General features: G+C 56.9%; 1 protein-coding gene across 4 annotated transcripts in view; it reads left to right on the forward strand.

The window, feature by feature from the left end:
- Septin9 (septin 9) overlaps positions 1 to 13,664 on the forward strand; it is a 134,927-nt gene that overhangs the window by 67,894 nt on the left and 53,369 nt on the right. For all 4 annotated transcript variants that reach the window (XM_090350406.1, XM_090350408.1, XM_090350407.1 and 1 more), the window contains one exon: positions 6,677 to 7,312. In XM_090350406.1, coding sequence (XP_090206532.1) covers positions 6,677 to 7,312 — 636 coding nt within the window. The remainder of the gene's footprint in view (positions 1 to 6,676; positions 7,313 to 13,664) is intronic.

The raw sequence follows: 13,664 nt of genomic DNA on the forward strand, positions 1-13,664 counted from the left end.
CACCCCATTGTCTGCCTACTGGCTTGCTCATTCTCACATGATGAGTGGTGCCAGGCCCCCCTACTGTGGGGGCTGGAATAGGCAGGTGTGGTCCTTGGTGCTGGGTGCAGAGGAAAAAAAAAGCCTTTTAAGCTCATGGGTATGGCTTTGTCTTTGGGCTGAATGACTGACCTTGGTTCTTCCCCGTGGGCTGGAGATCCCCTAGCAGAATCAGAATTCCCAGAGACACAGCCTGCACCTCCCCCAGGCATGGGTGGGGGTGGCCAGTCCTTTTCTTGCTGCCTAGTAGACACAAGTTGGGGCCCTGATGACTGGGCCAGGCCTCGAAAGGCAGGTAGACCCTGTGCAGAACTGGGCTGTATAGACCATGTCCTGCAGACCTGTCTTCATCTGTGGGATATGTGTGCAGATTTGCCCAGAGCCGGAGCTGGGGGTGGACTGAGCTAGTGTCTGGCCTGTTCTGAAGCTCTTGGTCCTCTGGGAGGGTGGAGAGGGAGAGGAGGTCTCTAGGCTTTGATGCTCCTTCCCCTGTTCAAACCTCCTCCCAGGGCCTCTGCAGACTTAGGGGTGTGGCTGGGGCTCTCGAGGGAAGGAGAGCTTCCTTTGCTTTTATTGAGTCTCTGCCTTCTTCATTCCTGTCTATGTTAACTTGGTCCCCTGTGAGGTATCCAGTGGGGCAGGAGTAGGGTGGGAGGGCCTGCCTGGGCACTGTCCCTTGGCTTTTTCATCCAAGGCTGGTGCTCTTTGACTTGAACCACAGCTCCACTTCCTGCTTTCCACTGGTTCATTGGAGATAAGAGACTCATAGACTTGCCCAGGCTGGTTTCAAACCAGAATCCTTAGATCTCAGCCTCCTAAGTGGCTAGCATCTGTTTTCTAGCCCTTCCACTGGGGCTGTTGAGCTTCCTGAAGACACCCCCTCCTCTGCACCCTGCTGCCTGCCCTGTGTCTGCCCCCTCCTCCACCTGCTCCCACCTGCCCAGCACCCACCCTTTTTGTTCCCAACAGCCTAGACGGCAGTGGATCTGAGACCCTGGAAGCCCCACATGGAGATACTAGTGGGATCTGCCAAAGGGTGGAGCTCATCCCTGGGGCCTGAGTCCATGCAGTCCCTGTCTCCAGAGTTGCCCCACCATGGCGGGGCTGGGGTGCGGACGTCCCAGCATGAGGAAGGGCTGTACTGCTATCTCCTTCCGGCCTTCTATGGCAGGCATGGCTGCCAGGAAAGGCCCTGGTTGGAGGCGGAGTTAGGTCTCGGGAGGTCAGCCTCGGTGAGGATGGTGTGGCTAATGTAGCCTCTTCCCAGGGAAGAGGACTGTAGAAGCCCTGGGATGCAGGCCGCCTGCCCTCTGGTGCCCACAGGCTTGGCTGAGGGTGATATACAAGAACCATGGCCTTCACCCAGTGCTGCCTTGTCCTGGTCCCTCCTGCAGCACAAGGCACTGGGCAGCGTGAGGACACAGGCTCAGAGACTTGCTGCATGCCCTACCAGCCCAGGGCACGGCATGATCTGTGACAGGCAGGTCCATGCCACAGTGAGCGCCGCAATGCAACCGCCTTCAGCTCAGGAAGGAAATGCCCCTGAGCTGCCCTCTGCTGGGCCTCGCTGACCAGGCCCCTGACCTCCAGTCCTCTAGACCTGTTCTAGAGGATCTAGAGCATTGGAGTCTGTCTTTTGAGGGAGGTGTGTGTGTGTGTGTGTGTGTGTGTGTGTGTGTGTGTGTGTGTGTGTGTGTGTGTGTGTGTGTGTGTGTGTGTGTGCATGTGCGTTCATGTGCACATGTGTCCCAGTATTGGGACTTGAACTCAGGGCCTGGGTACTGTCCCTTAGCTTTGTTGCTCAGGTTTGGTTCCCAACCACTTGAGCCACAGCTCCACTTCTGGCATTTTAGTCATTCATAGGAGATTAAAGCCTCATGGACTTTCCTGCCTGGCCTGGTTGAACCTTAATCCTCAGATTTCGGCCTCTTGAGTAGCCAGGATGACAAGCATGAGTCACTGATACCAGGCTGTATGTATTTGTGACAATCAGGCAATTTGATGTGGATCTCTTCTCCCTCCCCTGCTTACTGGCCCTCTGGGGGTGGGCAGCAGAGGCAGCCCCTCTGCAGCTCTGTGGTGGGTCCTGCCCTCTGCCTCTCCTCACTGAACAGAGCAGAGGCCAGGCCCAGCTTTCCAGTGAGATGGAGCAGGCGGCTGTCTGGTCTCGGGAGTGTGCTGCTGCCTGTGGGTGGGCTTCCCCTTGCGCACAGGACAGCCACAGGGAGTTGCTCCCTCCTTGCTTGCATCATCTCTCCCCCCATTTCCTGGGCCCCCATATCCCCTTTGCTGCTCCATCTTGGCAGGGGAAATATCCTGGAGCCTGGGCTCCAAGTACTTCCTCCTGGGGTGTGTGTGTGGGGGGGGGATAAGCTTGTTTTGATCTTGGTCTCTAACATTTCTTTGCAAGACAGTTGTCCCCAGCTGGGGCAGGGCTTTGTGGCTGCTCCTCTAGCCCCGCCCTAAACCAGGAAGTGCTTCCTCGGGTGTCTGGAGCTGGGAGAGGTTCCTGCAGCCTGTGGTCAGAGCTGGGCCTTAACAATGGTCCCTTGTACAGACGCATTCCTCCCTAAACAGGCCCAGATCCAGGCTGCTCCCTGTTCAGCACCCCTCCACACCCCGCCTCCCCAAAGGTTTGCATCCAGAAGGAGGGCTTCTCCTGTCGCTTTTGTGGAGCAGCTGGGAGTGGGTATGGCCAGTGTGGAAGGGCATCTGCCCCCTTCAAACCTGCTAGACCACTAGGTGCCCTTACAAAAGTGCAATTGTGAGCCAGGCTCTGGTGGCTCATGCCCGTAGTCCTAGCTACTCAAGAGGCTGAGATCTAAGAATTGTGGTTCCCGAATAGCCTGGGTGGGAAAGTCCAAGAAAGTCACCAAGAAGCTGCAAGTGGACCTGTGGCTCAAATGGTAGAGTGCCAGCATTGAGCTCAGGAACAGCACCCAGGCCCCAAGTTCAGGCCCCAGTACACACACACATACACACACACACACACACACACACACACACACACACACACACACACACAGAGGAAAAGTCCAACTTTTTAGTGTCTGAATATTCTAGTAACTCGCATTTAGTGCTGAGTGGGAATGCGGCAGGAAGAGCTAATGAATTTTCAGCGTGATTTTATCTGGAGTCATTTTCTGCTGTGTGTGCGTGTAAACTGCACATGTGTACATGACATGACATGAAATTAAGATTTTTTTAAAAAAATATTCTGCTATTTTTACTTAAATATTCTCGGCAGTTCTCATCTTTCCAAAATGTGCTTTTGATGACTGCGGGACTTTGGCATCTTGGTACGCAGGGATTATTTCCAGTGTTGCAATGTTAGCACTGATGCAAGTATCCGCGAACATAAATCTTTCTGTACTTCTCATTTTTCCACCCCGGGATACATTCCCAGAAATGGGCCAAAACTTACAGGATTTGTCTTCAGGCTTGTGGTACAAATTGAGGAGGCCAAGGACAGCAGACGTGGCTTTGCCGGGGAGGAGGGTGCAGGCCTTACCTCCCAGGGGCCGTGTGGAGACCCCTCCAGTGTGACCTGGCTCTGTATTTATTTCCCCTAGTTCACAGTGTTAAGCCAGGGCTTCCTTGCCTGTCCTCTCTTGCCATCCACACAGGTCCCTGGGGAGGCCACTTCTGCCAAAGGCCCTTGGGACCTCAGGAACAAAGTGACAGGCTCTGGGATGGTTTTGCCTGCGTTCTTTGTCTCTGTCTGTGAGTCAAGAGGATTGATGGCCTGCTGTGTGGTGTGTACAAGACCTGGAGGGGATGCCCAGTGCTGGTACCTTGGCTGGGGGCTCCTTGAAGAGCCCTGGGTCTTGACCCTTTATCCCTTCAGCTCTCACATTAGTGCTAGGACATTCCCTTTTTGGGGGTGGGGGGTGGGGCTTATTTCAAGGCACTGCAGACCCTTTCAGGAAAATGAGGCTTCTCAGACTGAATCAGAAGAGACACCAGCGCTTTCCCGCTCCCTAGGCCCCTCGCCCACCATGAGAAACCTGACCCAGTGTTGGTCAGTGGACTGGTGCAATCTTGAGCAGTTGCTCCCGCTCTGCACTGGGGACTTAGGGGTACGTTCATCTCTGATCTGGCCATGTGTGGAGAGAGGGGCGGGCAGCATGGAGCCCCGGCAGGCTCAGGGGGAGCAAGCTAGCTTTGGGGAGCAGGAGAGGCACCTGTCTGGGGGTGAGCCTTTCCTCATGGAGTCTGGACCTCTGCTGGATGTGGTTGGGAAGGTGGATGGAGCCTGGCCTGCATTGGCCCCTCTTCTTGCCGTGCTTAGAATCTGTTCTGATGGCTCTGAGCATCTGAGAGCCCCATCTTCACTGGACAGCCACTGTCATGGTGGGGGCAGGGGGAGCAGTGGGTGCTGTCTAGGGACACAAGGATGAGGACAAGGGACACCTGATAGATGGTGGCCTGGAGGGTGGCACATGGATACAGAGATGGGAAGTGTGGAAAGAAACCAGGTGGCAGTGGGAACTGGCGTGTGTGCATGAGGAGGGGCAAGCCAGCTGGAGAAAGGAGTGTACATGAGAGGCATGGACTCCAGTTCTGGAATCACCTTGCACACGTGTGTATACAAGACGGGCTGGAGCTGGCGGCCATGTCTGCGTGGAGACTCCGTTGTGGCTCAATTGGGCACACTTTGCTTTTGGTGCCTGATTCCCCAAAGGGAGGGGTTTTCTCAAAAGAACCCAGAGGAACCGTGGGACAAACCTGTGTCCAGGTTTCCTGTCTCCCACAAGGCCATGAGGAACAAACATGGAGGAACCCTAGAGTTACCTGTTTCAAGGGTGGACATGGGGGAGACCTCTTCTAGGGGCCTCTGGACAAGCGTGCTATTGAGGGGCAAACGTGGGCAGAGGATGTGAGGTGAGGGTAGATGAGATAACCTTGGCAGGCCCTGGGGACCATGGGAGGACCCGGCTCTGGACACTGAGCTTTTGGACTTTGTGGCCAGTATATGCACAGGGTCCTTGGATTTCACTAGCTTTCAACTACACTGCCTGGTGTTTTGTTAGGACTCACCTTACCATAGGCACCGAGTGCTTAGTATTCCAGAGGTACATAAAACCCAGATTTCTAGAGTCCTCTCCCTTCCTTTACTAGTCCTTTACTAGGACTTGAACTAAGGGCATTCTCTCTTGCTCTTTTTGTTTTGTGCCAGTCCTGAGGCTTGAACTCAGGGCCTGTGCTCCATCCTTGAGCCGTTTTTGTACTTAAAGCTAGCATTCTATCACTTGAGCCACAGTGGCAGTTTTAGCTCTTTTGGAGTCATTTATTGTTGATAAGGGACTCATGTATTTTTCTGCTTGGGCTGGCTTAGAACTGCCATCCTCAGATCTCAGCCTCCTGAATAGCTACGATTGCCAGCATGTGCCACCGGTGCCTGGCTTCTAGGCTGTGTTGAGGTGAGAGGCTCTGGGTGCCATGGCCACACATGTCTATAGGGCGATGACAGCCCGGCCAGTCCCTGGCAGGAGACCCAGCCACACCTACCACTCTGTTGCTTAGTGCCTTTTCCTGGGGTTCCTGAGACGTTTGAGCTCCATGGCCCAGGCCTTTGTTCCCACCAAGAAGGAGGGGTGCCCAGGGCTAGAGCTGGGCCCCACACCAGTGCCTTGGGTAGGAAGCTGGGGGTTCTGGTGGTCAGGCTCCGGGACCAGGGCTTCCTCTGCCCCTGCCCCTGGACCTTGCCTCCCCAGACCCCAGACCCCAGCCTTCTGGCTGTCTACCAACCCCTGGTCCTCTAAAGGACGCTTTGACACTGCCGAGATGAGGGCTGTTTGCCTTGATGGGAAAGATCACTGAAGGAGGGCTAGCCCCAGCACATTTCTGAACCTACTGTTGGGGGCTGGGCTAGCTGCCAGCCTTTCCTTCACGGGGCTCCATGAAAACCCAGGGCTCTGGTGAGCCAGGGCCCTGGCGACACTGGGTCCCCCCAGGAGAGAGTTGTGAAGCATTCCCGCTATGCGGGCCCCTTCCGCTCTGCACTGCACTGCGGAACCCAAGCAGATGGTTCTTATTTGGCCCAGGGATGGGGGGATGGGATGGAGAGAGGGGGCCCTGCCCAGGTGGCTGCGAGGATGTGCTTGTCCACGGGTGGGAGTCAGGAGTCCAGTGGTTGGTGCCCTGTGCCGTATGAAGACTAAGCAGGAGAGGGTGACATGGGGAGCTGGGTAGGGCCTTGGCTTTGGTGTTCAGTGACCCATCACCCAGCTGCGCCTGGCTTTGTGTGGGAGAGGTGTGCCCCCGGCCTCCCTGTAGTAGAGTCCCATTCCTCATGCCTCCAGTCCGTGGGGAGGCCATGTGGTGAGGAGCGGTCAGCCCAGGCCTGGCCTAAAGGAAGCGCCCAGGCTCTGCTGTTGGGGGCCAGTGCCCTGCCCCCTTTCCTGGGTGATTCTCTGAGCTTAGGTTTGTGGTCACGGTAGGGTCGTGTCCTCCCCGTGGCCCATGGTATCTGCACGTGTGCCTTTGCTGGAATGAGGAGGGGAAAACAGCCTGATTACTGCCCTGTATCCTCCCATGGGCTGTGTGTCCTACCCCACCCCCACAAGCCGCCTGTCCTGTCGTCTCCTCCGCCACCTGCAGGGCCACTTACCACGTCCTGCTCTATGTCTTTCAGCCCTGAAGAGATCCTTTGAGGTGGAGGAAGTCGAGCCACCCAACTCCACCCCACCCCGGAGAGTCCAGACGCCCCTGCTCCGCTCCACTGTGGCCAGCTCCACCCACAAGTTCCAGGACCTGGGTGTGAAGAACTCAGACCCCGTGGGCCGCCACGTAGACTCCCTGAGCCAGCGCTCGCCTAAGGCGTCCCTGCGGAGGGTGGACCTCCCGGGCACCAAGGCCCCCGAGCCCGTGTCTCGCCGCACAGAGCTGTCCATCGACATCTCCTCCAAGCAGGTGGAGAATGCTGCGGCTGCCGGGCCCTCCCGATTTGGGCTCAAGAGGGCCGAAGGGCTGGGCCATAAGACGCCAGAGCCAATCCCTCGCAGGACGGAGATCACCCTGGTCAAGCCCCAGGAGTCAGCCCACCGCAGGATGGAGGTCCCCAGCTCCAAGATCCCCGAGGTGCCCGCTGTCCCCACCGTCGACGCGGCCCCTAAGCGGGTCGAGATCCAGATGCCCAAGCCAGCCGAGGCACCTGCCTGCCCCCTCCCGCCACAGACCTTGGAGAATTCAGAGCTCCCCATGTCTCAGCTGCACAGCCGGCTGGAGCCCAAGCTTCCTGCTGCCGAGGGCCTGCCCAGGAGCCAGGAGGGTGAGTGGAGGAGCCCTGTGTGCCTGGGGCTGCAGGAGTGGGCTGGGTCCCCCACTGCAGTCTCTGAAAGGACATGGTGGAGGAGACAGACACGCCCAGAAATGCAAATTGGCTAACACAGGTGCTGAGAGGGAACTGGTTTTGCATCTCTGTGCCATACTGCAGAGTTTCCAGGCCTCTTGGTCCATGCAGGCCACATCGGGACCTCTGTGAGGGAGTAGGGGGATTGAGGGGTACCATGGGAGGAAGCATGCTTCCCCCCTAAGCCTGCCCCCAGTCCTGGTTCCCCAGGCCCAGCCGTAGGGCTTTGGAAGCTGAGCTGGGCCTGGGTGCAGGACTCAGGACTCAGTGATTGTTGTTGGGCATTGGGCACCTCCAAGAATCTCCTTCTGCTGTCACTACCCTGCGGTGTGCCCTGAAGGGGGCCATGTTCATTATTTTCTAGGTAGAATTCATTGGCACCGTGCACTTGGTTATGTGGCTACCACCATCCATGCCTACAACTTGCCACATTCCAGACAGGAACTCTGTCCCCATAAGCCAGCTCCTACCCCTCCTCCCCAGACCCTGGCAGCCCCATCCTGCTTCCTGTCCCCACATGACAGCCCTCCTGTAAGTGGAAGCCCGTGGTCGGGAGTGTTTCACTGAGTGTGACGACCTCCAGGCCCACTCGAGTTACAGCATGGGACTTCCTTTTGAAGGACTACACAAGGCTCCACCAGCTCTTGGGAAGAGTGCTGCCGTGAACAGATTGGACCCAGCGCTTTGAGCCCCTGCTTTCAGTTCTTCTTGGTTTTCCTTTCTGCCTTGGGGTTCCCAATAGCCAGCACGATTGGGGAGGGTGTGGGGACTCCTGCTAGTTTCCCATGTAGGGAGAACACCTATGTGTATTGACTTCAGCCTGATTCAGTCTTCTGAGATCCAGGGCTCTGAATTCCTACAGTTCCCAGTGACATGTCACCATACTGCAGAGCTGGGGACTCTTGGGCTGTCTGGAGCTTCCTCCCAGCCTTAAGTCTACACAGACTCTGCTCTACCCCTCTTTTTTTTTTTTTTTTTGCCAGTCCTGGGCTTGAGCTCAGGGCCTGAACACTGTCCTTGGACTTTCTCAAGGCTAGAGCTCTACCACTTGAGCCTCAGCACCACTTCTGGCTTTTTTCTATATATGTGGTACCGAGGAATTGAACCCGGGTCCTCTTGCATGCGAGGCAAGCACTTTAACCACTAGGCCAAACTCCCGGCCCATCTGCTCTACCCCTCTTGACGTGGTGCCTGGGGCCACCAGTGACAGGGCATTACCCGCCCTGCGTATCCAGGCTGCCCTCTGCCCGCAGTCTGGTGTTGGCTCAGGCGCTCTGGGGTGTGCCGGATGCAGCCCTCTCGGGGACGAGGTGTTCATGCTCTGCTGAGTCAAACAGGATGTGGCTGAGGAGACAGATGCAGGCACCTGGCCACCAGGCTCTGATGACCAGTTGCTGCTGGATGCAGCTTAGGGAATGGTTGGAGGGTGGGAGAGAGCCTGCAGGGGGCACAGCTCAGCCCCTCCTTGGCGAGTAGACTCTGTGGGTGGTGCTGGAGATGAGTCCTGCAGTGGGCCCTGCCCTCTGGAGGGGCCCAGCCATGGGCAAGAAGATGGCAGACAGCTGGAGTTGAATAGTTGGGGAGCATTGTGGGTGTCTGTGCGGTGGGAAGACAAGCCGTCTCTGAGGTGAGGGAGGCCACACTTGGGATAGGGTGGGATTCCTGTGGGTGAGTGGGTAACCCCTGGACCCATACAGGAATTCCTGCCCTCATGGCGGGCTGTACGCTCCATGCCCCCAGTGCCAGCGGGAGACCTGGAGGGGCCGGGCAGGGAGAGCCAGAGCCTTCCCCATGGCGGTGTTTCCAGATGCCTTCACAGTGCTCCTCCATCCTCCATCCTCCCCTCAGAGTCACAGCCCGTCCCTGCCCACTGGACATAGGTCCACATGCATCCGGTTTCCCTCTGCTCACTTCCTGACCATCTTTCCTGTGGACCTGGCCGTCCATCCGCTCTGCCCCTTTGATGGTGGCTGGGCTGGAAGTCCCTGCTTGGATTCCCATCTGGTCATCTTGTCCCTTGTGCCTGTGGTCCAGCTGGCTTGGGGGGATGGGAAGAGAGGGGCTCTATGTGGACATTGGCCCCTCAGCTTCTGCTTCTGGGACAAGGTGTCCCTGGGACCCCCAGGGAGTTGCTCACAGCCCTCAGGAGATCCATTCTCTCCTGTGCCTTCCTGAGCTGGTCGATGCTGAGGCTCTGTCTCAGCTATGCTGCACCCTTGCCTCCCCACCCCCCACCTCTGCCTGTCTGACTCTGCATCTCCACACCTCCCTCAATCCCCCCCACCCCGCCCTTCTTCCTATCACAGTGTTGTTGAACTACACATCGCTCAGACCCCTACACAACCTTCCTGCGAGCTGGAAGCAACCTCATTTCCTCTGACTCCTGAGCCAAGTTGTATCTTTTACCTAACAAAGCTCCTGTGTTTGACCTAGGATGTAAATTTTTTGTTACTGGACTGTCTTTCTTCTGGTGGACTTTTTCCAGAATTTACCCATAAGACTTCACTACTGTAGTTACTATGTGTTCGTTTGAGTTCTTTGATGGCCCTATGTAGTTTGAGGGTGGGATTTGGTCCTGGAACAAAGCAGTAGGTGACTGGCACCACAAATGCTCAGTGCAGTAAAGGAGCCAGGTGTGGCAGCGTGCACCTGCAGCCAGCACTCCAGAGGGGCAGGGAGGAGGCTCTCTAGTTCTGTATTTGACTGGACTGCCTAGCAAGTCTGTCTCAAACCAAAGTTGGAGGAGTGGCCCGTGGGTGGACTGCTTTAAGGGTGTATTGTAGGCAGACACAGGGCCCCATGGATGACTTGAGAACCCCCCAAACCAAGCAACTGCTCAATGCTGTGGTGCCCACTCTGCTAGGGGTGGGTGGAAGTGGGCAGTACCCTCCAGGATGGTGGGGGTCCTAGAAGGGGAGCTGGTGCTGTCGGGTGGGCTCTTGGTGTCTGAGGTCTCTGGGTGTAGCTGGGCTGTAGGACACAGTTTCGGCCGTGGGTGGCTGCCCTTCCCCCTGCTGCCCCTCGGCCTCCGCACAACAGTAGCCGAGCCTTCCTGGGCTGCCTTATAAGGTGGCATGCAGTGCCCATGGGCTGGTACCACACCTTCTCTGGAGTTGCCAGGGCCTGGAGCTCTTGGGCGTGGCCAGGCTCCACCCAGGAGCCTGTCCTTCCTCCTCCTGCCCTTAGTTTCTGAAGCTGGGCGAGTTGGGGCTGCTGCCCAAGGCTGTCTTGATTCTTCCCTGTCTAGCTCAGCCATTGGGGGTCTGGGCAGCAGGGGCTGCTTGAAGCTGGGGAATGACAGTGTGGGTGTGGTACTCTGACGCCTCCCTTGCACCTTCACCTGGTGTGGGGCAGAGGGCATGGAACAGAGGGCACGGGGCAGAGGCTGGAGCAGGAAGAAGCTCTAGGAGGACACACAGGAGCTGCCTGGCTCCCTGAAGCTCAGGGGCCCTTGGAGAGGGAGGAGGCAGTGCCTGGGGAAGCTCCGGGCATGGTGTCAAGGTGAGGAACTGGGAGTTGGTGCCAGGCCCAGCTTGGGAGATGTGGGGGGAACCGGAGGCATGCGGCCAGAGAGCCCACACCATGTGAGCTCCCGGGAGCTGCTCTACTTCATCTCCATGCCAGGCTGAGATGGGGGCTGGCTCGCAGGCCCTGCCTGCCTGCACTCAGCTTGCATACGCCTGTATGGGGCTCTGAACACACAGGGGGTCATGGGCACTGGCAATGGTCAGAGTCCGTCGGTTTTCCTGACCTACCCCGGGACCCCCCAGTTTCCTACGGGGAACCAGATCTCTACCCACCAGTCCCTCTTGTGAACTGACCCTGAAGCCCTTCAGATGGGAAGACAGGAAGCCCCGAGGGGGAGAAGGGGAGGAGAGGCCAGGCCAGGTGGACCTCCTTCAAGGTGGGCATGGCGGGGCGGGGGGGGGGGGGGGAGGGCAGAGAAGACAGATCCTGACTCTGGGCCCCTACCAGAGGCCTAGCTGTCTGCCAAGCTGGGGGCTGGGTTGGGAGCAGCAGCTGCAGAATGCCTTAAATAGATGCAGAGCACAGCTGCAGGGGAGGGCGGGGCAGGTGGGGCTCCCCCCCCAGCACTCCCCCACCCCTGTCCTGCTCCGCCCCCTCCCAGTTTATGGGGCGGGGCCCTGACCACCCAGCCTGACCCAGGATGGAGAGAAGAGGAGGGGGAGACACCTGGCATTGAGCCGGCCTCCCTGGGCTTGTCCCAGGAAGCTGGGGCAGCTGCCTCGGGGAGCTGTGCCTGCATCTACAGCCTCTGGGTCAGGACAGCTGCTGGGAGCCAGAGGCTACACGGCAGGGCGGGGCCACCCAGGCCAGACAGCCATGCTCTTTGTGGCTGGGACAGAGGGTGCATTCAGTCTAGAGGAGGCACTTGACGTCCAGCCGGCACCCTGAGTGCACAGCTTCTGAACAGACTCCTTTCCAATAGGCATGCTTGGGCTGGTGCCACGTGGCACATGCTGGCCCTGTGCGTCCTCTGAGGCCTTCAGGGGGCCAGGACTGGATTCTAGTTCCTTCCAGACTTGCTGTGGGTGTGGCAGGTGATGTCCCTGTCACAAGAACTCCTGTGCCAAGGTGTGGCTAGCAGGCCAGGGCCTCACCAGCCCTGGACTGGACTTTGCTCCAAACAGCCCAGCAGGGGATTAAAGCTGGGAGCCCCAAGATACCAGGGTCCACGCAGAGACCCCTCCTGTCCTGCAGTGGGGAGGTACAGGGGTGACCGGTGACTGGGCCTCACTTCTGGTGGAAAACCATTCCCTGATTCAGGCTGGGGTCTGCCCCGAACTTGGGATTCTGTGCTCGACAGCCCTACCCTCCTCCTTCCAGAGGGCCACAGAGGTTCCAGGAGCAGCCCAGTGGCAGTGCCTAGCTCGCCTCTGGGCCTCAGCTCACCCTTGGACCTTAGCCTGCCCAGCTCCCCTGTATTGGCCCTGTGACCGACCCACTGGCCTGTTTTCTTCTGGTCAGAAGTGAGTATAATTCCTCTAATGTGGTGTCATCAGAACGGAAGCAGCAACTTGTGCAGGCTGCCCGGGTGCTGGCACAGGAGCTTTGGGCTAGAGGCGCCCATAAATGGAAGGCAGGCACAGCCTTCATTTCATGAAGAACACGCCTTGTATAAGGAACTTCTGTATTTGCCTGGTGTCCAGGCCCAGGCCAAGTCACTGTGTCTATTTCTTTCTGTAAGGAGAAGGGAGAGAAGGAGAGGAAGGAAGGAGGGAGGGAGGAAGGGAAGGAAGGAAGGAAGGACTATATAAATACCATGCAGGCATTTTGAGAACAGACTTTTGCACCTAGTTTTTTATTCCTTCCATTTAGTAACAACATGTAACATCCTTATATTTAGCCTTATAGATTTAGCACATTTCTCTTTCTCTCTCTTTTTTAAACAGACTCTGGGTATTGAAACCAGAGCGTCATGCATGCCACATAAGTAACACATTCCTGTGAACTATGACATCATAGGTCGTCATACCTCTCTGTTATTCTTTTTTTTTTTTTTTTGCCAGTCCTGGGCTTGAGCTCAGGGCCTGAGCACTGTCCTTGGCCTTTCTCAAGGCTAGAGCTCTACCACTTGAGCCTCAGCACCACTTCTAGCTTTTTTGTATGTATGTGGTACCAAGGAATCGAACCCGGGTCTTCGCTCATGCTAGGCAAGCACTTTAACCACTAGGCCAAACTCCCAGCCCCTCTCTGTTATTCTTGAAGTAACACATTCCTGTGAACTGTGACATCATAGGTCCTCATACCTCTCTGTTATTCTTGAAGTAACACATTCCTGTGAACTGTGACATCATAGGTCATCATACCTCTCTGTTATTCTTGAAGTAACACATTCCTGTGAACTGTGACATCATAGGTCATCATACCTCTCTGTTATTCTTGAAGTAACACATTCCTGTGAACTGTGACATCATAGGTCGTCATACCTCTCTGTTATTCTTGTCTACCTTTTCACCGTACTCTGGCCTTAGCGGGATGTGGTGGTGCTTGCCTGTAATCTCAGCATTCAGGAGGCTGAGGCACAGGGAACTCAACCTGGGCTATGTAGCTAGGCCTTCTCTCTCAAAAACCAAACAGGCAGGGTGCGGGGGGGAGAGGTTCGGCGTTCATGTCATGTGACTACTGTTATCCCTTAGATGAGAAGTTCCATCTCTGCCCCCACGGTAGTTCCTCCTGTGCCACTTGGCAGAAGGACTCTCAGATTGGTCTCTTACTTGTATGGGATGATGTTGATACTGCCCAAGGC

The sequence above is a fragment of the Megascapheus bottae genome, chromosome 17, assembly GCF_031878675.1.
Source record: "Megascapheus bottae isolate mThoBot1 chromosome 17, mThoBot2.hap1, whole genome shotgun sequence".
NCBI lineage: Eukaryota > Metazoa > Chordata > Mammalia > Rodentia > Geomyidae > Megascapheus > Megascapheus bottae.